The 26139-nt window shown below is 33.8% G+C and overlaps 1 protein-coding gene across 4 annotated transcripts in view; it reads right to left on the minus strand.

Moving 5' to 3' along the window:
• LOC101889819 (cGMP-dependent protein kinase 1) overlaps nucleotides 1-26139 on the minus strand; it is a 45455-nt gene that overhangs the window by 13643 nt on the left and 5673 nt on the right. For 3 of the 4 annotated variants that reach the window (XM_020037311.2, XM_020037312.2, XM_059129997.1), the window contains exons 2-4: nucleotides 23857-24327; nucleotides 5780-5839; nucleotides 4272-5462 (exon numbers count right to left, since the gene is read on the minus strand). In XM_020037311.2, the coding sequence (XP_019892870.1) occupies nucleotides 4272-5462; nucleotides 5780-5839; nucleotides 23857-23961 (1356 nt within the window). In that variant the 5' untranslated portion in view covers nucleotides 23962-24327. The remainder of the gene's footprint in view (nucleotides 1-4271; nucleotides 5463-5779; nucleotides 5840-23856; nucleotides 24328-26139) is intronic. The other variant, XM_011294882.3, reaches the window with a different exon arrangement.

Below are 26139 nucleotides of genomic sequence, written 5' to 3' on the forward strand. Positions count from 1 at the left end.
CTAATACAATCATATCTTAATGGAGTTTTTAAATATTTTGTCAGAGAAGGGAATTACTCCTTTATTGTTTCGCCTAGTTATTTTTAACAAAAAATATACCTCAACATTTCCAGCGACAGTATTATTGCATGAATTCCAAGGAATCTTAACTCAAATCTTTTCAAATGATGTAGAAATGTACAAATTACCGCCCTATCTTGGCTACCTCCCGATTTTGTCGCACAGTGATGGTGAAAGACGTGTGACTGGTGAAAGACGTGTCATGACAATTTCTCTTCTCTTGTCTTCTTGTTTCTTTTCCTTTTCCAGAAATAATTTCGAATCATTTTAATATGGATTTGAAAACCTATTTTTAAACTTTGCACCATAGCATGGAGGCTATATCAAGCTCTTCATTTAGTATGTTACTAATCGAAGTAATAATTTTATTCCCAAAGAAGTATATATATTCATAATCAACGTTAAATTCTAATCCATTTTTGTTATATTCGCCCGTTGGTTTTAATTGAATTCCGAAGAAATTGAAATAGAATGCCGAAATTTGTTACACATCCGTTACGTGTCTGAAATTTGATCAAGTTCGAAGACAGGCTATATTGGTCAACTTTCTTACATTTTTTTCTCTCTGATGAATTTTTTTGCCGAAATATATAGGGTAAGTGTGCCTAAGTTCGGCATGTCCCAGTAGTCGGCACTTTTTATTTTTAAGCCCAAATAAATGAAACTATTATAACTAAATGTATTTTGTTTACTTCAAATATACTGTCAACTATCTTTGTGTACAATTTCGCTAAGAAAAGATGATTTATTCTAATAAAAATTAAATTTTTGTCTGTGAAGGTCCTCAACAATTCATATTCTTAAGAAAAGTACAATAAAGACGTCGAATCAGTTTAACTAAACAAAAATATTATATTTTAATGAATTAATTTATTATTATTATTAATTATTCTTACAAAAAAATTGGTATGCCGACTGTTGGAACATGCCATACCGACAATTGGCAAGTGGTGCCGACTACTGGCACAAAAGCATTGTTTTAATAAAACTACAAATTTATGAAATTTAATAAAAAGTTATTAAAACTTTATTTATTATTGCAAAAACTATACAAAATTTCGAATCTAAATAAATTAACTTTGTAATAATTGAAAAGTTCCACTCAGAATGGTGAGCGATTAAAAACGCGAAAATCCTAAAAGTGCCGACTACTGGTACCCTTATCGTAGTATTCTATAAAAGACTACCAGTTCTTAATTTCAAGTTATAAATTGGGCTACTAATTTCAATATACATCGAAAACTTTATATAGGATACAGTTGCACAAAATCATACTTTTCTGTCAAATTAATTTCCAAAATTGGGTACACATGTAAATGTAGCTTTGTATTTTTCTTCCTTTGTGGAAAAACATATATTTCATATACTTCACAGTGGTCTTAATACAAAAATGCACAATATGTACCAAATTTAGTACCATTTACTACATTTCGTATACCTTACAGTACGCTCACTATATAGCACTCATTCCCAAAAAAATGTGGAATTTGCATAAGACCATTGGTCCATCAATTCCACACTACATCAAAGACCCATATTACAAATGTTCAGCTCAATCCCTTTTCTAAATATCACAATTAATACCATTTAGTACATTTTCCGCTTTTTGGTACGTTTTTAAAAATCCACCTTCATATATCGATTCCACTTCACAAAGAGTGATCATTATATCAAATTTCATGTTTCCAGCTCTATCCAAAATTTAGTACCATTTAGTACTTTTCGAACTTTTTAGTACATATTTCCAAATCTCAACCCTGCCCCAATATCAACATTTCAAACTTCCAGCTTCATCCATTCACCCAAAATCCAAATTGTACCAAATTTAGTACCATTACAAAGCGTTTCAAAACCACCTCCTCATATCAACCCTAGTTCCCCAACATGATTCTTATGGTGCATAAAACCAAATGGTACCGAATGTAGTGTTTTTCAGTACTTTTTGTACACTTTTACTTTAAAATAAAAAAAAAAAAAACACCTTTAGTGCATCTATCCTACACCCCATCACAACCTTCATCTCAAGTTATCGATTTCTATGATTGGTACCTTTTGGTACTTTTAGTACATTAATGGAATAAAAAAACGCCTTTCTTTTATATACATTGATACCTGTTCTAGCTCTTCATGGCTGCAAAACTATAACCCTAACCCAGAATTCTCTACCCAGCTAGAACTTGGGAGCTGTTTGAGCTGAATTAGCTATGAAAATTTAGTGTAAACAATCTAACACCAGCAGTTTGAAAATAATGGGATGTTTCTTAAAAAGATTGCAACTGTTTTTCACATTACTAAGTAATGAGTTACGTTGGCACAGAATATACGCGTCCAATTCCAATGAAAACCAGTAAAGAAAGTCCTAAAGTCGGGCGGGGCCGATTTTATGATACCCTACACCACTTTGCTTATTTAGTTGAGCTCCACATAACAATTAAAAGTTTTTATGGGAGAATTCAATCATACACCCTATTATTATAATTATAGTTAAAAATTCAAAGGACTAAATATGCCGAAGCATTTGTATTTTTTAAATTTGGACTTGTATTGCCCATTTGGTGCAAAATTAATTTGAAATCAGATAAAGATATATATGGGAGCTATATCCAAATCTAAACCGATCTCGATAAAATTTAGCAAAGGTATTTCTGGGCTGCATTTGATATATTTCCCTGAATATCGTTGTTACGGAGTGCATATTACGGCTGTGGGTAACAAATACTAGAAATCGGATGAACAACATATATGGGAGCTATAGCTATATCTGAATCGATCTTCACCAAATTTGGCATACTACCTTGTAGACTCAATTTGGTCGTATGGTCCAAATTTCATCCCATTTGGGCAAATATTAGACGTTTGGTGCACAAAAAAGGTAAATCGGACGAAGTTATATGTGGGAGCTATATCCAAATCTGAACCGATCTCGATAAAATTTAGCAAAGGTATTTCTGAGCTGCATTTGATATATTTCCCCAAATATTGTTGTTACAGAGTGCATATTACGGCTGCGGAGGACAAAAATAACAAATCGGATGAACAATATATATGGGAGCTATAGCTATATCTGAACCGATTTCGATCAAATTTGGCATACTTATTTTCAGGCCTAATTTGGTTGTATGTGCAAAATTTCATACTATTCGGACTGATATTACACGTTTGGTGCACAATAAAAAGCAAATCGGACGAAGATATATATGGGAGCTATATCTAAATTTTTACCGATTATCCCCAATTTCAATAGGGTTCGTCCTTGGGCCAAACAAATGTTGTTTGCAAAGTTTCATCTCAATCGGATAATAAATGCGACCTGCATTTTGTTCACAAGAATACATGGACAGACGGACTGACATGCATAAATCAACTCAGAAAGTGATTCTATGCAGATCATCAAAAGGAACTATGGGTCTATCTCGTTTCCTTTTGCCTGTTACAAACAAATGCACAAAGACATAATACCCTGACCACCTTGTGGTGTAGGGTATAATGATATTTAGACTGTTATTTAATCACTCGCTTAATACCTTATCATATCATGTAGATCCTTTGAGCACTTAAGATACCCATTCAGTTCGAGTTTTCAAAAATTTCACTGTGTTAAACCCAAAGCACCCATATTTCACAACGCAAGTAAATGCAATTTAAAATTTTAAAATTCTACATTTAACGTTTCACAAAGATAGATAAAAACTTATATTTCCTATGGATACTTTTAGAGTCCGTTTTGTCAGAACTACCACAAAATTGGTCCTATGTAATCCCTACACAAACACAGTTAACAAAATAACAAAGAAAACGCTTGAAGCGGTTTCGTTTTCATATTTTAGTTAAGGTCTCGAAATATTGCTGGAGTCAGTCTTTATCCCACTCTCACTCTCTTTACTAGTTTTTTTTCGATTCTCCCTTATTTCAAATATTTTATGATATCTTTCTAAATTTTTAAATTTTTTGAAATCCAAAGCTAACCTCAGATTTTAATATCCCTAAGCCTATGTAAATATGTTCGCCAACATTGTGGTATACCCGAACCACAACCCCCCTCTCCAATAATGTATGCTCTCATGTTGTTGTTAATTTTCCCTAGAAATATGATTCTTGGTATAATGTGATGTGGTGATGTGCGTGTTTTTGTTGTTTGGTTGGTTTTTGGGTCGAGCAAAAGAGTGCAAAGTAGAGAGACAGAGAGAGAAAAAATGAAAGAGTTAACTCACTCTTGTCTTGGCATATCCGTTTTGATGCGTAGATGTCGTTGTCGCTGTCGTCCTGGCTGTGGCTGCTGATGAAGAATCTTGTGTTTTCACATCCGTTTCCGTTAAACTTGTAAATGTGGAATCCAATGCTGTTGTGTCATTGCCGCCAGCGCCCGGCTGGCTCTGTGGAAATTCAGGGAAATTTGAATTACGTTTGCTTTTCGATATCAAAGACAAAGAGGGCGATGCGGCCGTGCACAGAGGCGTGGGCGGCAACGGGGGTGGCGGTGGTATGTGCACTTTCTCCTCCTCCTCACGCTGCGACAGTGTCAGGGAGCTATTCGTGTCGGAACGAGCAAATTTTCTTAGTTTATTGCTGGTGTTACTGGGTAGCTTGATGCGTAACTTGGATGCGGTTGTGGTTGAAGCTGAGCTTGTAAGTGAATTTGCCAGAGCTGAGGACGATGATCTGCTGTTTAATGTTGAGGCCGAAGATACCAACGATGATGTTTGCTTTCCGGCAACATCCACAACATTTGCAGACGGCTGTTGTTTATGGTTGAATGATGAAGCGCTTGCATTTACCACCACAACATCTGCATTATCTACATCGGCATCGTAGTCAACCTCATCCAGTTCATGGCTGTAGTCATCTTCATCGTCCTCCTTGCCGTTTCCTATGAAAAATTTGGCTGGTTGGCCTACACCAGGCATTCGTGTTCCCTGCTGCTGCTGCTGCTGCTGCTGCTGCTGGCCATGATCGGCCCCAATATGATTGTGGCCTCCCACGTCCTCCTCTTCCCCCTGCAGTTCATTGTCATTTTCAATTTTCGGCTGTTGGGTTGGCAAAGCCGTTGGCCTTCTCTCTTTAACTGGTTTCAATTTAGATGCAACCTGAGGATGTTGCTGATGCAGATGGTGTTTAGCCTGAACGTTTCCATTCACTTTGTTTGCGGTGGCATTGCCGTTTGTCGCCGCTCCCGTCGCCGTGGAGGGGCTGCCATTTGTAGTGTTCCGCACTTTATTGGATGTTATGAATTTTTTATTGCTCCTATTGACAATGGCATTTTGACTGGATGTCGTCCCATTACTTGCGGCCACTGTTGTGGCAACTTTTGGTGCAAAACTATTTTGATTATTTGCCACATTAGCTGGTGGTGTTGTTGCAGCATGATTTAGAATACTTTGCCTTTGACGTGGGGGTCTTAAACTCTATTGTTTTTTTTTTTTTTTTTTTTTTTTGAATGCGTTTGAGTTGCGGTTGTTTGTGTCGATGGGATTGTGTTTTGAATTGTTTGGTTGTTTATTTGTGTTTGTGTGTGTGTTGGGGGAGGGTAAATTGAAGTGTGCATGGATGTGTGGTATAGAGTGCCATAGATTTGGAGAAGAGTGCAAACGGGTTTTATATTTTAGTTACATTTAAGGAAGAAAGAAACAAAAGAGAAAAAGTTTGGAAGTTAGGAAGAATGTTCAAATACAGAGGAGTGTTAGAAAAATTTTATAATTTTGAGGCTATGGTCTCTACTTACCTCTGTGGATTTGGATGTGAAAAATGTTGATTCATCCCGTCTTATATAGCGGCCGATTTGCTGAAAAGGAACCGAAATAGAAGAAACTTTTTAGCATAGGTTGTTTGATATATATAAAAATGAAGGAATGAATGAAAGTCAGGGAAAAATAATTTTAAGTGAGGTGTATGCATGAATTAGTAAGTGGTAATGAAATTTGTTTAATATTAGAGACATTCAAAAATAATTCAGAAATATTTCGCAAAAAATAAGTAGGAATATTAAGGAATTAATCTGTAATGACCTCGATTTCAAATTTATAAAATTTTTAAATGATATTATAAAATTATAAATGACTAGCTGGCCCGGTCCGCGTTGCCGGCCCGTAGTTTTAGTCTTTAATGCAAATTTTGCATAGCATAATATTTCACAAATCTAGCTCATAAAGGTGAACAAATTTTAATATAAATATTGATTCGACTAAATAGAAATAAATAACTATGGAAGGAGGGCAAAATAATTTCTGAATAGTCAAAGTTAATTACGCTTTTACACCCATTACCATAGCACCTCAAATTGCGCATTAGAGTCCCCAAAAAGTCTATGTTCTTGTTCATGGTAAAATTCAATAACGATTAAACAATACCCGCGTTGTTATCCGCCAATCGGTAAACATCACTATAGATCGGCGGGCCTGGGGACTATATGGTGACTGTACCAAAATATTTACGTATGTTGACATTTTTCTGTAAGATGGTTCTCTACTCACAAAGTAGCCTAAATACAGCAAATAATGGCCAAATCAGTTGAAAAACGTGGCCAAGACCACGGTCACAGCAACGTGGCCCAACCAATATTCTCTTGGGGGTTACAAATTCAATAGAAAACAACATTTTTTTTTCTGACCACCAATTAGATGTGAAAGTGGACTTGGGAATACGCCAATGTGGGGACTTTACTTAAATAAATTCCTATGTGGCAATTATCTGTAGGATGGTTCCCTACCCCAGAGTAGCATAAATACAACCTTTAGTCAATTAATGAATGTGGTCAAGACCAAAATGGGCCCTACTCTGAAAATTTCAAACTTTATGCGAAGAGGTTCTCTACCTCCTTAGAAACAAAAATGCCAAATAATGGCTAAAATATTAAAAAAGTGACCAAGACACCAAAAATAGCTTAAATCATACGATGGTTATATAAATATGAAATCGGGTTGTCCCTTATCCGTGAGTTATGATCGATATCATGACCTATCTTGAATGTTTGGGAAGAATTTCTGGAAGGATAGAAATCTTTATCTTACTAAAAGTCCCATTCGCTCTACTATTTTCCACCCTTTATATTTGGTATTTTTCTGATTGTACATTGGACGGATTATTGTGACAGGAAAGAAGTAGTTCCACGCTTTGAAATGATCCCCATTAGGCTTTTTCGGCAATTTTTGTTTGTTCAAATGTGTTCGCATCTTCCAGCTGAACCACGATGTCGGCCCTGGAGTTGAAAGGTAGATGTCAGTTGACATCGTATTTCCTACTTATTTCATTTTTTGGTGAAAATTTGTATATAGTGAAAAATTATTCTTTATTTTGTTCGCAAAAAATTTACTGAATTCAATTAGATAATACAAATTGAAAAAAAAATTGACAAAAGAAGAATAACACATTGAAAAAATCTTCAACTTGTTCGCTGATTTTTTTTACAGCAAATGTTTAAAGATCCTTATATAGTTTGTCAATAGAATGTACTTCTATTTTAAAATTCGATTCCATTAAATTATTTCGACATCATCTATTCCGTTTCGCCACCACATAATTCGGTACTACGCTTCCATGTAACTCGCGATCAATTTCATTTCTCAAGAAATCAAGTCAATTAAATAAATTGGTATTAATATTTGAATTCAAAAAAAATATATATATATATATATATATAAAAAACACTACAAATGTACATTAGAAAAAAGTAAGTAAAAATGGAAAAAAAATCATGCAAAATAAAACATTACTATTGTACATTTCAAAAGTCAAAATGAAAATGTTAAAATATCACATTTTTACGCGATTTTTTTGGATATTATCCTTTTCGGAGAGGAGAGAATTCCGAATTTGTTTGAATCGTTAAAATCAGTCCAGCGGTTCTTAAGTTATAAGCGTAGTAACTAACACAACTTTCTTTTATATATATAGATATTATGAAACTTGAATTTTTGGGCAGATACTAATGCATTCTGGACATTTGGTTTACTTAAAAGTTATCTACTATGACATACAGCTTTTATCAATACATTTGACTTGAAATGAAAATTTATAGGGTAAAGGCTTTATATTATGAATATCTATATTTTGAGTCATTTCAATGCTTCCAGCGAATCGAAATTAAAAAATATCTCTATATGGGAGATAAGACAATAATGAGGGAAATTATGCTTAACTTAAGACTCAAAAATTTGCATTGTGCTTAAAAATTTATAATCAGGAAATTGGGAGATAACTATGACTAAGAGTCAACTAAAAGTCTTTTTTAACACCAAACCATGCCAGACACAATACCAGATAATGTGTCCAATTTCAAAGCACTACATGAAATAATTTGCATTATTTCTTTATTTCAAATTTCCTGTCTGACAGATTCAGAATTTTAACCGAGTAAGGAAAAGTCAAAAGTCGGACGGGGCCGACTATATGATACGCTACACCACTATGTATATTTAGAAGATCTATAGATCATACCAACAACATTTGGCCTTACAGCAGTAATATTTTGGTTCAGGGGGAACTAATATATGGGTAGCATTTCCAATTTTGAATCGATTTTTTATGCCCAATAACATTGCGATGAAGTGCACGATATCCTTTCGAGAAGGATTATAATAAAAATATATATATATATATCGGTGTCGAGTTCCACAAAATGAAATGAAAATTTATAGGGTAAAGGCTTTATATTATGAATATCTATATTTTGAGTCATTTCAATGCTTCCAGCGAATCGAAATTAAAAAATATCTCTATATGGGAGATAAGACAATAATGCACTCCATTTGGGCTGATATTGGCACAATAAACCTTAAATCGGATTAAGGATATATATGGGAGCTTTATCCAAATCATAGCCGATAACATTTGGCAAAAGAATTTCCGAGCTCAATAAGATATCTGGTACCAAATATCATTGTTGTTGAATGCATATTACGAATGTGAGGAACTTAAACCCGAAATCGGGTGAAACATATATATGGGAGTCATATCCAAATCTGAATCGATCTTGACAAAATTTTATACACGTATTTTAGAGCTGTATCCGATATCTGGTATTAAAGATCATTGTTGTGGAATGCATATTACGCTTGTGAGCGTCTATAAACCCACCGTCGGATAAAACATACATTGTGAGATAAAACAAATAAAAAAGTATCGGTCGGTTTTGCCGACAGATGTATACCAATGTTCGATTATTTAAAAATATTTTGACTTCTGTTATGAATTTTTAAAATCTTGACCCTCTATGGAGTGGGTTTTGAAAGAATGGGCCAATATTTCCTATTTCTGAGTAGTTTGGCAATTTATGACAGATAAAAGTATTGAAAATTGTGAAAATATGTATTTTTTGAAAATTTCGACCATTTGTGGGGGAGGTACCAGAAGGAGTGAACTGATATATTCCATCTTAACACCAGACCTTGGGTTAATATAAATACTGGGATATGTGAAATTTGAAGAGAATCGGAATCATACATCACATTTTATGAGAGTTGTAATTATTCAAAATTTTGACCATTTGTGGGGTAGGTACTTTATGGAGTAGACCGATATTGTCCATTTTCACACCTAACTTAGCACTGAAGCAAATATTATTATTTGCAAAGTTGGAGCAAAATAGGATTATCGCTGTTCTTTCTGTGCAGATAATATATATATTTTTAAATTTTCGATCATTTGTGGTTGAGGTACCAGGAGGAGTGGACTGATATTGCCCATCTCCGAACTCGATCTAAGTTTGACAAAAATATTACGATGTTCCAAGTTTGGACCAAATCGGACTCCCTTCGAGAGTTATCATGCACACCAGCCATACAGACAGACAGACGGACGGACATCGCTAGATCGACTCCAAATGCTCTGAAACGGATTTGATCCAAAGAGACCTAGGGTATAAAACCGTTATTTCGACTAGGCACGTTTTGACCGTATCAAATTATATATACCCTCTGTAGCAATATGGCTGAGGGTATAAAAAACTGCACTAAAGTCAAACGTCATCATTTTAAATTTTTTTTTTTTAGTTTTATTGAATGAAAACAAAAAATGTCGGAAATAGCATCAAATTTTAGAATAATTTTATATTTGTTCGAATTGGCGGCGCGTGCTGAGTGCGATGGCGCTGAGTCCTGTTAGAATGTCCAAGATCTTTGGTTAAAATGGTTGCGTGCCCAAGGCTTTAATACACCCTGCAGAATATTTTCAGCATTTATTGTAATATCACGGTCGATTACTACGAGCGGAGAGCTACCATCGGCTGTTATGGCGGCCCATCACCATGGCTGGCGCTTGAGTTCTGGTGGCATGAGTTCTGGTGCACATTTTCAGCTGTCCTCTTTGGCAAGTAAAAACGATCATTTTGCTTGTGTACAAACTGCTGGACAACGAATGTTTTCTCATCGGAGAAAAAATATCGAATATAGCCGTTACATTGTGGTCTATACGAAGAAGTGGACCTTCATAGGCAACTTTTGTCATAATATATTACAACATTTGATTGCGAAACTTGAAAAAATTCAGTTAATATTGTAGCTAAAATTATCAAAATACCGAATATAGGGGGCTACTGTTATATGGGGCCTATACAAAGATCTGGACCTGCATAGACGTTGTATGGGGGTTATACGATATCATTTACCTATATAGACAATTTTCTTTTAGGTGCTAAAGTACTCAGAAAGAATTTCTAATGTTGAATTTCAGACAATTCCATTGAAAAATGTGGCCAAAATCATCCTGCATAGACGTTGTATGGGGGATATACGATATCGTGAACATGTATAGACAATTCTCTTCTGGGGGGTAAAGTACTCAGAAATAACTCCTTGTGTGGATTTTCAGACAATTTCGTTGGAAAATGTCAAAAAATCATCAAAATACCGAGTATTGGTGGACCCATATAGACAATAATCTTTCACGGGGTAAATTACTTGGAAGGAACTCCTTGTGTGGATTTTCAGACAATTCCGTTGGAAAATGTGGCTAAAATCATCAAAATACCGAATATCGGGATGCCGTTATATGGGCACCAATATAGTGGACCTATATATAAAATTTTATTTAAGGAGGTAAAATACCCATAAAGAACTTTTTTTGTAGAATTTCAGACAATGCCATTGTAAAATGTGGCTAAAATCATCAAAATACCAAATATCGGGGGTACCGTTATATGGGGGCTATACGATATCGTGGACCGCTGTCCGTTTGGAAAATTGTTTGCCAAAGCAATGAAAACAAAAAAATTTTAAACAACATCCGATCGTTATAGTAATATTGTAGAAATATGCCGAACTTATGTAAGTCGATATGTTACCCAACGATAATCCACAATTTTAAACCACACGCAATTCAGTGGAAAATGTTGCTGAAAGCTTCACAATGCAGAAAACTACGGGGAAATGTGGGGCGAGCAAAGTTTCAAAGGTCTGTGTATGTGATCCCCATAGACAGATGGTAGAACAAGCCTGCTAGATTAAATCGACATAGAATTTTTGGCTTATCAAGAAAATATACTTTATAGCTTCCTGGACGAATTCTTGGCCAGGTGTTCCCTCTAGCGATTAAAAAGATGACGAATCTTTCATGAAATAAAAAACTTGAGAAATTGGCATTAACTTCTGTTTTCTTATTTTTACAATAACCTTCAAAGCCACCCATAAACTTATTATCAGCATAAAATGTGGGATGATAATATAATTCTCATTATCTTATAAATTCCTTGGCGCAAAATACATAATCTTCCATTGTAACACTCAGCGGTGAACTTAATGCATCGTTCGAAGGTCAGTTAGTCAACACGTATACGAGGCTACGAGTTTTTCTTTCTTCTTCATTTTGTAAATTACAGAATTGTAATGAAAAAGAAAAAATAAAAAAAAAACAATATTTACATTAAAAACAGATGCAAGTAATTACTATTTGGATAACACTGAAACACCTGTTCATGTAGTGGTAACGACCATTCCCCCTTCCCCTCACCCTATTGACTTCGAATAAAACTAATAAACAAATAAGGTGGGGAAAAACGGCGGCAGAACCAACAACACCTTTAATGTAAATAGTATCAGTAACAAAAGAAAGCAAAAAAAATTACAACAACAACAAAACCAAAAAAAGATACAAACGGAAGAAAATGAAACAAGTGCACACACACTCGCCATTGCCCCACTCCCTGGAATAGGAATGCTGTTGAACAACGAGAGAGTTTTATTTTTATCTTTTGTTGTTATTTTTATCATAAATTTATCGAAATGAGATATTTAAAAAAAATATATATATTTTTAATTAAAAAATAACAGTTTGAAATACTATCAATTGTATGGATGGACAAAAGTTAAAACCCAATTACATCAGATTTCTGAGAGTTTTATCTCTGAGAATTTGTATGAGCTTTAACATAGTCCCCTTTCCTGAAAATTTTACAGTTTTTTCTCTAATATCATTCTTTGACAGAACAATTCAGATATCATCTGCAGAGTAATGAAATGCTCATTCATCTTTTATTAAAAAATCCTCTTTCCCTCCTCTCAATAGCACTGCAGCTAACCTCTTTTGAAAAACAAAAACATGTGTGGTTAAGATCCAATACAAACCTCTAATGGCAGTTAAACCAATAAACTTAAATGTTTGACAAGACACTGAATGATTTTTCAATGGCACCTGATGTCTCATAAAAAAAATGCCACATTTTCACAATAGAAGAACAAGCAAACATACTTACATGCAGGTTTTTCTTTAACGGCCACCATCTAATGTGAAAAACAAAAAATCGATCAAATAAACTCTCACGTATCTGATGTTCTTTGGAAAATTGCCTAGAGGTTTGTGTCTTATCCAATTGATAGATGGATGTATGGATGGCAGGCATGCTCACGGAAGACAGTATCTTAAGAGATTCACAACATTTTCCGGGATTTTTCCTTTTATGCCATCATTTTAAATTAAGTGACTTAATCAATGTCAATCGCACGTTTATTGAACAAGAAAACCAGATAGGGGCAGTTTAGTAAGGAAAGGAAAAACGTTTTTTATGGAAAAGTTGTACGATAACATTTTCTATAGAAAAGTTCATCGATAACAACTTTTTCTATAGAAAAAATCATCGATAACAACATTTTCTATAGAAAAGATGTTCGATAACAAAATTTTCTATAGAAAAGATGTTCGATAACAACATTTTCTATAGAAAAGATGTTCGATAACAACATTTTCTATAGAAAAGTTGTTCGATAACAACATTTTCTATAGAAAAGTTGTTCGATAACAAAATTTTCTATAGAAAAGTTGTTCGATAACAAATTTTTCTATAGAAAAGTTGTTCGATAACAACATTTTCTATAGAAAAGTTGTTCGACAACAACATTTTCTATAGAAAACTTGTTCGATAACAACACTTTCTATAGAAAACTTGTTCGATAACAACATTTTCTATAGAAAACTTGTTCGATAACAACCTTTCCAGCAGAAAAGTTCATCGATAACAACTTTTCTATGGAACAACTCAACGATAACAACTTTTTGTTTGGAAAAATTCATCGATAACTACTTTTTCTATAGAAAAGTTTATGGATATTAACTTTTTCTATAGAAACGTTTATCGATACCAACATATTCTATGGAAAAGTTCATCGATACCAACATATTCTATGGAAAAGTTCATCGATAATAACATTTTCTATGGAAAAGTTGTTCGATAACAACTTTTTTTAGGGAAAAGTTGTTCGATAACAACTATTTTTTTACCGAAAAGTTGTTCGATAACAACATTTTCAATAGAAAAGATATTCGATAACAACATTTTCTATAGAAAAGTTATTCCATAACAACATTTTCTATAGAAAAGTTGTTCGATAACAACATTTTCCATACAAAAGTTGTTCGATAACAACATTTTCCATACAAAAGTTGTTCGATAACAATTTTCTCTAAACAAAGGATGTTCGATAACAAAATTTTCTATAGAAAAGTTAATCGATAACAACATTTTCTCTGGAAAAGTTCATCGATAACAATCTTTTCTATTGAAAAGTTGTTCGATGACAATCTTTCTATAGAAAATTTGTTCGATAACAATCTTTTCTATAGAAAATTTGTTCGATAACAATCTTTTCTATAAAAAGCTGTTCGATAACGATCTTTTCTATGGAAAAATTATTCGATAACAATCTTTTCTATAGAAAAGCTGTTCGATAACATCCTTTTTCTATAAAAAAGTTCATCGATAACAAATTTTTCTGTACAAAAGTTGTTCGATAACAACCTTTTCTAAAGAAAAGTTGTTCGATAACAACTTTTTCTATAGAAAAGTTGTTCGATAACAACTTTTTCTATAGAAAAGTTGTTCGATAACAACTTTTTATATAGAAAAGTTGTTTGACAACAACCTTTTCTATAGAAAAGTTGTTTGACAACAACCTTTTCTATAGAAAAGTTGTTTGACAACAACCTTTTCTATAGAAAAGTTGTTTGACAACAACCTTTTCTATAGAAAAGTTGTTTGACAACAACCTTTTCTATAGAAAAATTTTTCGATAACAATATTTTCTATAGAAAAGTTGTTCGAAAACATCCCATTTTATATAAAAGTTCAGCGATAACAAATTTTTCTGTACAAAAGTTGTTCGATAACAAACTTTTTATAGAAAAGTTGTTCGATAACAACATTTTCTATAGAAAAGTTGATTGACAACAACCTCTTCTATAGAAAAGTTGTTCGATAACATCATTATGTTCGGAAATGTTGTTCTATAACAACCTTTTCTAAAGAGAAGTTGTTCGATAACAGCCTTTTCTAAAGAAAATTTGTTTGATAACAGCCTTTTCTTAGGAAAAGTTGTTCGATAGCAACATTTTCTATGAAAAATTTGTTCAATGACAACATTTTCTATAGAAAAGTCGTTCGATGACTACCCTTTCTACAGAAAAGTGGTTAGATAACAAACTTTTCCATAGAAAAGTTTTTTGTTAACAACCTTTTCCATAGAAAAGCTGTTCGATAACAACATTTCCAATGGAAAGTGTTGTTTAATAACAACATTTTCTATGGAATGTTGTTCGAAAACTATATTTTCTATGGAAAATGTTGTTCGATAGCAACTATTTTCTATAGAAAATCGTTCGATAGCAACTATTTTCTATAGAAAATCGTTCGATAGCAACTATTTTCTATAGAAAATCGTTCGATAGTAACTATTTTCTATAGATAGCAACTATTTTCTATAGAAAATCGTTCGATTGCAACTATTTTCTATAGAAAATCGTTCGATAGCAACTATTTTCTATAGAAAATCGTTCGATAACAACATTTTCTATAGAAAATCGTTCGATAACAACTATTTTCTATAGAAAATCGTTCGATAACAACTATTTTCTATTGAAAATCTTTCGATGACAACTATTTTCTATATAAAATATTTCGACGACATCAACTTTTTATAGAAAATCGTTCGATAACCACTATTTTCTATAGAAAAACGTTCGATAACAACTATTTTCTATAGAAAATACTACGATAACATCAATTCTCTATAGAAAACTTTTCGATAACAAAAATTTTCTATAGAACAGTTTTTCGATAACAACTTATTTTATAGAAATATTGGTCGATAACAACATTTTCCGCAGGAAAGCTGTTTGAAAGAATGTTGTCGATCGCCAAAGATCTTGCAATCGATTTTACAGTTGATTGAATCCGATTAAAATTATATATTATCTTTATTCTCTTCGCCAAATACCTGATTTTCCTTCCGCCTTCTTTTATTTATTTTTTTTTGCTAATTTTCCGCATCAATTTATTTAAAAATTGCGTTTTTCTCGGTTATTCCTCGCATCTGATAAAATACAAAATTGATGTGATTCAATGATTTCCAGCACACGCCTTTTTCTACGTGTTGGTTTTTTTTCGTTCGTCCTACCTAAACGCTTCAAGGGACCGGAAATGATGTCTGTTTTTTAAATATTCTTTTGCTTAGGCTGTGCTTCCTGCTCTCTGCAGGCAGGCCATGAGGAGTTAAAGAAATCGTTATGGCGTGTATGTAAGATGAATTTAAAATGCCGTTCTAAAGCAATTGTATTGAGTCAACTCAACTCCCATGGGGGAAATCTGGGGGAAGGAGTGAAGCAAAAAGCCTATTGACAGTATTTAAGATTGTGGTTTTTATTCCTGACAATAAAGTGTCACCTTTGAGCTGTTTTCAATGAAAAATGAAACGTGATCATATGGGTGGTGTGTTGCGTGACACGCCCTCATACATACATACACACACTCGGAGGACATACATGTGCAACACATTTGTTCGCACAGATAAAGGTAAGAATAATTTATTGAAACATATATATCAGTGTCTGTTTTGTGACTTCTCAATAATAAATAAACGTGAAGGCAATAACACAACAATAACCACCGATATCTGATAAAGTGAAATGAAATTTATCTTCCATTTGTATTTGGCATGGGTTGTTGTTGTTGTGGCTGTTGTTTTCATATCAGATTCAGTTTCATCTGCCACAATTGATGGTTGGTTGTTGGTGGTGCATTGGGAAATTGTAAAATGGTTTGATAAGTGTTAAAAAAGAGGTTGGAAATTTCTCAGTTTTGAAAAGTAGGAGGGGGTGAGGGCTAAAAATTGAAAATAATATTTAAAACACTTTTCTATTAAAAATTTGTTATGGAGTGTCTTTTTTAATAGGAGCTGGAACAGCGAGCAAATTTTTATGTCCAACATAGCAATGAGAGCTGATTTTTTGCAAGGACAAAAAAATCTCTGAACATGGATTTTTTAAAGAATTGTTCACAATAGCCAATGGATTTGTGAACGTGGATTTTTTAAAGAATTTTTCACAAAAGCCAATGGATCTGTGAACGTGGATTTTTTAAAGAATTTTTCACAATAGTCAATGGATCTGTGAACGTGGATTTTTTAAAGAATTTTTCACAATAGTCAAAGGATCTGTGAACGTGGATTTTTTACAAAAAATTTTCACAATAGTCAATGGATCTGTGAACGTGGATTTTTTAAAAAAAATTTCACAATAGCCAATGGATCTGTGAACGTGGATTTTTTACAAAAAATTTTCACAATAGCCAATGGATTTGTGAACGTGGATTTTTTAAAGAATTTTTCACAATAGTCAATGGATCTGTGAACGTGGATTTTTTAAAGAATTTTTCACAATAGCCAATGGATCTGTGAACGTGGATTTTTTAAAGAATTTTTTACAATGGCCAATGGATCTGTGAACGTGGATTTTTTAAAGAATTTTCTTCTTCATAAGGACCAATAGAACTTTAAAGTGGACCAAAAGAGCTTAGAACATAGATTTTCTCAAGAATTGTTTGCAAGGACAACAGATCTTTAAACTTGGATTGTTTAAAAATTTTGTAAAAGCGAAAAAAGAGCTTTGAACGCGAATTTTTTGAAAAAAGTACAAGTACCAACAGAACTTTAAACGTGGACCTTTTCATGAATTTTATACAAGGATTAAAAAAAAATTGAAGGTTGATTGATTGATTTTTTTGAACAATTTCAGAATCAACCGACAGAGCTATGAACGTAGATTTTTTAAAGAAAATAAAAAAAATAATTTTTTAATTGTTAAGGACTAACAGAGCCATATGGCTATAGATGGTATACAGGGTAAGATAAAAAAAATCCAACAGATTTGTTCGAATTGGTCACATTTGGCACGAATTATGGCCATCAAACGGCCAATGAAACCATCACACGCTGCCCGAATGTTGCTCTGCGGTATATTTGCTCATTCCCGGCGAAGCGCTTGCTTGAGGTAATCGACACTTTGGTATTTTTTAGTGCCAACCTTGCTTTCCAAAATACTCCAAACACAATAGACCTACGGATTGGTATCCGAAAATGTTGGGTGCCATTTTGCGCTGAAAATGAAACGAGGAAGCTTATTTTGTAACCTTTCTTGGGTGGCGCGTGCTGAGTGTGATGGTGCTGAATCCTGTTGGAATGTCCAAGGTCTGCGGCAAAAATGTTTGCGTGCACAAAGCTTTAAAACACCCTCCACAATATTTTCGCGATAATATTCGGCATTTATTCCGATGCCACGGTCGATTAATATGAGCGGAGAGCGACCATTGGTTGTTATGGCGGCCCACACCATCACCATGGCCGGTGATTGAGTTCTGGTGGCCAACCGAAGGTGCACATTTTCAGCTGACCTCTTTGGTTTGTTTACAAACTGAGGGAAAAGAATGTTTTCTCATCGGAGAAAACCAAATTCGGCACTTCACCACTTTCGGCCAAGCGAAGCAACTCTTTAGTTCTTTTGAGTCCATTTTCTTTCGGTTGCGGTGTAAGTTCTTGCACTTTCTGGAATTTCAATTGCTTTACCCCGAGCTCATTTTTCAATATTTTCCGAATGAAATATTGCGGTATGTACAGCTCACGAGCCATTTCTCTGCCACTGCGATGCGGGCTTCGATCAAGTCGCTTCTTTACTTTTCGAACCATTTCTACTGATGTTGCTGTTTTCTTCTGTCCACTTCCTTGACGTCGGGCTACGCTACCATTATCACGGTAACGAGCGATGGTACGAGACACAAAAGATATATTCTCATTTAATAGCTGGGTTGCTCTAATGACAGCCAATTGTGGTTCTCCAGTAAAATATAAAGAAATCACACTATCACGCTTGAATTGCATCACGAATAACTTTTCACGAAAATGTTTTTGTATGCTTATAAACAATATAATGAACTGTCAGTGGAATAATTTTAACAGCTGTCGGACGAGTGGCTTAGAAATGACAGCCCTATAAATGACCTATAAATAAATAAATAACGGTTTTAGACCCTAGGTCTTTTGGAACAAATCCATTTCAGGAAATTTGGAGTCGATGTAGCGATGGCCTTCCGTCCGTCTGGTGCTCAAGATAACTCTCGAATGGAGTATCAGATTTGGTCCAAAATTGATACAATGTAATATTACTGTCAAACTTAGATCGAGTTCGAAGATGGGCAATATCGGTCCACTCCTTCTGGTACCTCCACCACAAAAGGTCGAAATTTGCAAAAGCAAGTTAAAATGTATCAATCGGTTCTGCCGACAGTCTAATACCCTCAGCCATTGTTCGATTATTTAAATATATTTTGACTTCTGTTATGATTATTCATTATTATTATTTTTTATACCCTCCAATATAGTATGGAGGGTATATGAAGTTTGTCGTTCCGTTTGTAATACCTCGAAATACACATTTTAGACCCCACAAAGTATATATATTCTTGATCAGCATAAAATTCTATGTCGATTCAGCGAAGTCCGTCCATCTGTGGAAATCACTCTAGCTTCCGAACGAATTGAAGTAGATTGATAAAATTTTGCTCAAATGTATGTTATGTCTGCAGGACTTTTGGTATTAAAAATGGGCTATGTAGGTCCACGTTTTGGTAAAGCCACCATGTAACGGTACCTCCCGATATTCGGTATTTTGATGATTTTAGCGAATTTATTCACCGGAATTGTTTCAAATTTGGTATTTGAAGTCCGTAATGGATACTAAAGTCTAAGACAGAAAACTGTCTGTGCAGGTCCACTTCTTCGTAAAGCCTCCATATAACGGTACCTCCCGATATTCGGTATTTTGATGATTTTAGCGACATTATTTACCGGAATTGTTTCAAATTTGGTATTTAAAGTTCATAATGGATACTACAGCCTAAGACAGAAAATTGTCTGTGCAGGTCCACCTCTTCGTAAAGCCTCCATATAACGGTACCTCCCGATATTCGGTATTTTGATTTTAAAGACATTATGACCGATTTTTTTAAGTTTCGCATTTGAAATTTGTAATGGCTTATGACAAATGTTACCTACACATGTTCATGTCATCGTATAGACCTTAATATAATAGCTATATTCGGTATTTTTAAGATTTTAACAGAATTTTTAACGGATTTTATTATTTTCGAGAATTGCCAAATTCGTTACAAATGGTGGAGGGTATTCAAATTTCGGCCTGGCCAAACATACAGCTGTTTTACTGGTTTTTATACCCTCCACCATATTATGGAGTGTATATTAACTTTGTCATTCCGTTTGTAACTCCTCGAAATACTCATATCAGACCCAACAAAGTATATATGTTCTTGATCAGCGTAAAATTCTAAGTCGATTTAGCGATGTCCGTCTGTCTGTCTGTCTGTCTGTCCGTCTGTCTGTATGTCTGTTGTAATCACGCTATCTTTCGAATGAATTGAGATAGGTGGCTAAAATTTTGCACACATGTTTATTTTTCCAGTAGGCAGGTTAAGTTCGTAAATGGGCCATGTAGGTCCACGTTTTCATATAGCCCCCATATAACGGTACCTCCCTATATTCGGTATTTTGATGATTTTAGCGACATTATTCACGGGAATTGTTTCAAATTTGGTATTTGAAGTTCAAAATGGATACTGCACCCACGTCTTCGTATAGCCCCCATATAACGGTACCTCCCTATATTCGGTATTTTGATGATTTTAGCTACATTGTTCACCGTTTATTTCAAGTTTCGAATTAGAATATGGTAATGGCTTATGACAAACAATGCCTATGTATGTCCACGTCGTATAGACCCCAAAATAACGGCTATACTCGGTATTTTTAAAATTTTAACAGAATTTTTTGAGGATTTTATTTTTTGAAAATTTCCAAATTCGTTGCAAATGGTATTAAAAGTTCGGCCCGGCCGAACTTACTGCTTTTTTACTTGTTTTTTTTTGTTTTTTTTTTTTTTTTGTTGCACAGTGTTTTTAATGTCAAAGGAAGTAGTCAAAGACGGCACAATTCGAACACCACTTTATAATGTGTCATAAGAACATAAGTTTGATATTTTGATTTCCAGTGGTGAAATATAAGTTTAAAGCAATGACTGATATATGAAAGTGATTTTAAAATTTCTTGTTTGCAATTTAGCAAAAGGACTAAAAAATAGACTTTAGAGTTAGCTACAGGTGTACAAGTGTCCGTGTACAATTTTTGTATCCTGCATGTTTATTTCCTACAAAAACTGCAAAATATATCATTGACAGATTGGAAAGTATAAAACAATTCTCTGTATCGTGCAAGACGTTTAAAAAACAATATTTAATTGCAAAACCAACCGCCAATTAAAAATATTAATTATTCATCTTTTTATAAATTTGTACGGAAAATCAAATCAAACAACTGCAATATCATCTGAACTTTAACTGAAATCTTGTTGTACCTTTTATACCATTCCGCATTTCAAATTTTATATTGCCTGTTTTTACGGCGTGTGGTCCCTTATCGGATTCATTTGGCTGCTGGCCACATACAATTAATAAAATCTATAATTTAATGAATAATTATGGTTGAAAAACTTGATAAAACTGAAAAAAGTGTATCAGCACTTAAATTATGCTCCCCCTACATATGGTCGGTGCAATGGCACTTGTTTTAAGAATTTTTTGTTTATTGTTTTTTTTTTTTTTTTTTTTTTGGATATACTTATCAGCATAGTTTTTTGCCATGTAAGCGAAAATGTTTACCAATGAAATCAGACAAAAACAATTACATGTATTTATTGATACAACAAAAACAAAGTTTACAACAAAAAAAAAAAAAAAAAACACTGCAAATAAATTTCAAAATAAAAACACAAGTGTAGTGCACCAACCGGCCAACTCTCGAGTCAAGTTTATGTCCTCGTCCCGGCCAGCTGTCCACTCCAGTTTGATGGTCACACTTTGTCGTGCTCATAAATAATCCGCCCATTATTATGACTGTTTTAATAGTGATTATTATTAAATTATTGTTTTATATCACAAAAAGCATTCATACATACACAAACATATTTATTAATTGTCTGATTGTTTTTATCATTGGCTTTACTTTTGTTGTTTGGCCTCAGTTTGTTTTGGCTCTCTCATTTTTTTTTTTTTGATTTTAAAATAATTTATTTATTATTGGCAATATTATTTAAATATTGGCACAAGACTCAATTGGAATATGCGTGGTGTTTTAATTATAATGCTTTTTCACCCGCGCAGTACAGCTACTGAAATATTAATAGTTAAATTTAACTGACAAACAAAATGCGATATTTAAATAAATGATGGAATGCTTAAAATAGTTAATTAATTTCAGCATATTTTTAAATATTTGTTTTGTTTGAAAAAAAAAAAAAAGAAAGAGATCAGGTTGGGTTTCTTTGTTTTCTATGGAAAATTTCGATGAAAAAACATGTATCTTCAATAACATTGGTGTGTAAATATTGTTTAATAGAACGGCTGCAACCGACAGCAGACGTCATATCGTTGGTGTCATGCTTAAACTACACTGTGCGACAAAACACAATAAGAGTCACAAATGGAAGACATGTGTATTGACATTTTCGCAAGTTTACATCGCAAGGTAACCTAAATAGAGGCTGAAAGTTAACCCTCCTTCCACTCTTTTTGAAATCAGTTAACGAGTTACGCATGTGAGGTTTAAAGTCCCAAAACAGACGAAACATATGTATGAAGTACTTGCTTTTGGGATGAATTCCGTTAAAAGTACCAAAATTCTGTCCATTTGGGCTGATATTAGCCATTTTGTGAACAATAAACTTGAAATCGGATAAAGATATACATATATCTAAATTTTGATCGATTTTCTTTAATATCTACAGGGTTTGTCCTTGGGTCAAACAAATGATTTGTGCAAAATTTCATTTCGATCGGACAATAAAAACGACTTACAAAAATACATGGGCAGACGGAAATAAATCGACTCAGAATGCGATTTTATCAAGATAATCAAATGAAACTATGGGCCTATCTCGCTTCCTTTTTTATACCATCAGCCATAAGGCTACAGAGGCTATATATCATTTGATACGGCCAAAACGTGCTTCATCGAAATAACGGTTTTAGACCCTAGATATCTTTGGACTAAATCCGTTTCAGGACATTTGGAGTCGATCTAGCGATGTCCGTCCATCTTTCTGTCTGTCTTGCTGGCTGTGCGCACGATAACTTCGATTTGATCCAAAACTGGTACATCGTAATATTATTGTCAAACTTAGATCGAGTTCGGAGATGGGCAATATCGATCCATTCCTTCTGGTACCTCCCCGACAAAATTTCAATATTTTCAAATAAAATAATTTACTGAACAGAAAGAGAAACGATAATCCGATTGTGCTCCAACTTTGCATACAGTAATATTTGCATCAGTTCTAGGTCAGGTGCGGTAATGGACAATGTTGGTTCACTGTATCTAGTATCTGCCCCACAAAGAATCAACATTTTTAATAATTACAACTCTTATAAAATGTGATGTAAGAGTCCGATTGTATTTAAATTTCACGCATACCAACATTTTTATCAACCCAAGGTCTGGTGTTAAGGTGGAATATATCGGTCAACTCCTTTTTGTACATCCCCCACAAAAGGTCGAAATTTTAAACATTCATTAAGCTCATAAAACTCGAAATAAATATCCGATTCCATTTAGACTTGGTGACGAATATTTCTATCAATACTGAATCTGTAATAAAAATGGTAGAGATCGGACCATTTCTTTTGGTACATACCACCCCCACATACGGTTCAAGATTTTGAGAAACCAGACGCTCAAAGTAAGCCAAATAATCATTCAACTCTCTTCAAATTTCACACATACAAACATTTTTGCTAACACAAGATCTGTTTCAATGCTTATATCTGTCATAATAATAATAATATTATTATTATTATTATTATTATTATTATTATTATTATTATTATTATTATTATTATTTAAAAAATATCAGAACTCATTCCTTTAATAACTTTGATTTTCTCAACATTTTATTGAAGCTCATAAATTATATTCTCCTACTTACCACTGTACTCTCTCTGGTATTCAAAATTGTATCCTTGTTTTCGTCTTTATCTGGTGTGAAACTTTGTTTCTGTCTCGATGGGAAGAAACGTGTAAAGCAAGCCATGTTGTTGATATTCTTTTGTTGTTGCTGCTGTCGATTGATGTTGATGTTGTTATTGCTCTGTCACATGTATTCGGTTTGTTTGTTTGTTTGTATTATAACCAATTTTATTATTATTATTTTACTTTACTTTTGCTTTAATAACTTAATTTATTGGATTTGTGTCGAAGATTATCTCTTTGATTTGGCCATAAATTTTATTTTCCTTTTGCGTTCCTCTCTTTCTCTCATTCATCATCGCTCTAATACTCGTGGATATCATGGTTTGTGTTTGGTGGTATTAGATGCCATTGTTGTTGTTGTTGTTGTTATTGGGTTTATCACAAAATATTTAACTGAGTTGGAGTAAATTTCATGAACACATTGCTGCTGTTGTAATCGGAGAAGTAGTAAATTGAGTTACATGGCAAACATTTTGGGCCACAATGAAAAGGGGTAAACGATGATATGACGATATGAGTAATGTTTGGTAGCCGGTTAGCAGAGATAATTTAGTGGATTTTGGGGGAGGGGGGTGAGGTTGGAAAAACTTAATTCGATTTTCAGCCTTAATTTCTGTGGTAGGGTAGGAGCGGTTAATTCGATATTGCGTTGAGCTAATTATTCCTGTGATATATGTTTATACATTTTGGGGGGTTTGGTGACCATGGCACTGTTAAGGTTTTCCTGATATTGTGAAGGGGTTTGGTTGGACAACACGGAAGGTTGAAGTGTTGTTCAACACATCACATGGCCTTATCTTAGCGCATAGCTGTTTGAATAAATTGACGAAAAACGTTTTGGCAAGCAATTTTCTTATCTCAACAGCTCTTCAATAATTCGTTCGAAAAAAAAAACAAATTGATTAGATTTTCAAAACCACACATGCGAACACACACACAGAAAGAGGCTCACGAAAATGAAATTATTATTGTTAAATAATTATGGTTGTTTGATTTTTATTTTTCACATGTTAGACATTTCTTTCAAGTATGGAAAACTATATGGCCTTTAGACTTGTAGCTACACCTTAAGATTTTTCTAATCGAAAGCTAAAGAATTTCCTATTTTGTGGATATTTCCAGGGTTATAAACATCGAATTACCGTCTGTCACTTGAATATTTCATCACTTTGGGTGAGTCAATGGTAGGCTGGTGGGTGGTTTAGTTTGTTCGGCTGGCATATTAACATTTTTTCTCCACATTTGCTGCACTTGCTTCACCTTAATTGTTTATCTTTATACATTGCAACCACACACCTATCTTTCCCCATCAGTGTGCTCCCCCTTCTGTGTCTTCTTGTTTTTTTTTATTATATTCTCTTCTTATCAGTCATTGTCGTAGTAATCTTTGACAAATATGTAACGTCTCCGGCTGATGTGTCCGTTTGTCTGTCACTATTATCTGTCTCATTGGGGGGAATTACGCTTTTTTGTCATATGAATTGCCTATAAATTTCTTAGTAATGCTTTTTCTATGATTTTCTGAATTCATATCGAAAACTTATCTAGAAATGTTGAAGGAAAAAAAAAAACAGAATTATAAAAAGTATTTTTTCCAGCTGTCATTAAAAAACTTCGAGACATTTTGCGGTGATTTTTATAATATTGCAAACAATAAAAAACAACAAAGAAGAAGATAAAAAGAGGGGTAAAAGAGAATAGAATTTGTAGACTACAACTGCATTTTTATAGACTTTTTACTGTGTCAATGAAAATGTGTTGTAGAATACCCAAAAAAAAAAAAAAAAAAACATAAATAAATAAATATTAATAATATTTCAGAAAAATGTAAGATTATTGAAAAATTGAAAATAAAATTATAATCAGCTCAGGCTTACAGAAGGACGGGATCAGTCATTACATATTCTATACAACCATAAATTTCGGAAAGTTTCCTGTAGATATTACACTCTTTTGCATTTTTGACATAGTCATGCATAAGTGATTCGACGTGATTTTGATCGGATCGGCGGTTTTGCCGACAGATGTATACACTCAGCCGATGATCGATTATTTAAATGTAATTTGACCTCTCTTATGATTGGTCAAATTTTTGACCCTCTATGGAGCAGGTCGAGGAATTCGATCTAAATTTGACAAAAATATTACGATGTACCAAGTTTGGACCAATTCGGATACTCCCTTCGAGAGTTATCGTGCGCACCAGCCTGCCAGCCAGACAGACGGACGGACGAACATC

Source organism: Musca domestica, unplaced genomic scaffold (genome assembly GCF_030504385.1).
Source record: "Musca domestica strain aabys unplaced genomic scaffold, Musca_domestica.polishedcontigs.V.1.1 7, whole genome shotgun sequence".
Classification (NCBI taxonomy): Eukaryota; Metazoa; Arthropoda; class Insecta; order Diptera; family Muscidae; genus Musca; species Musca domestica.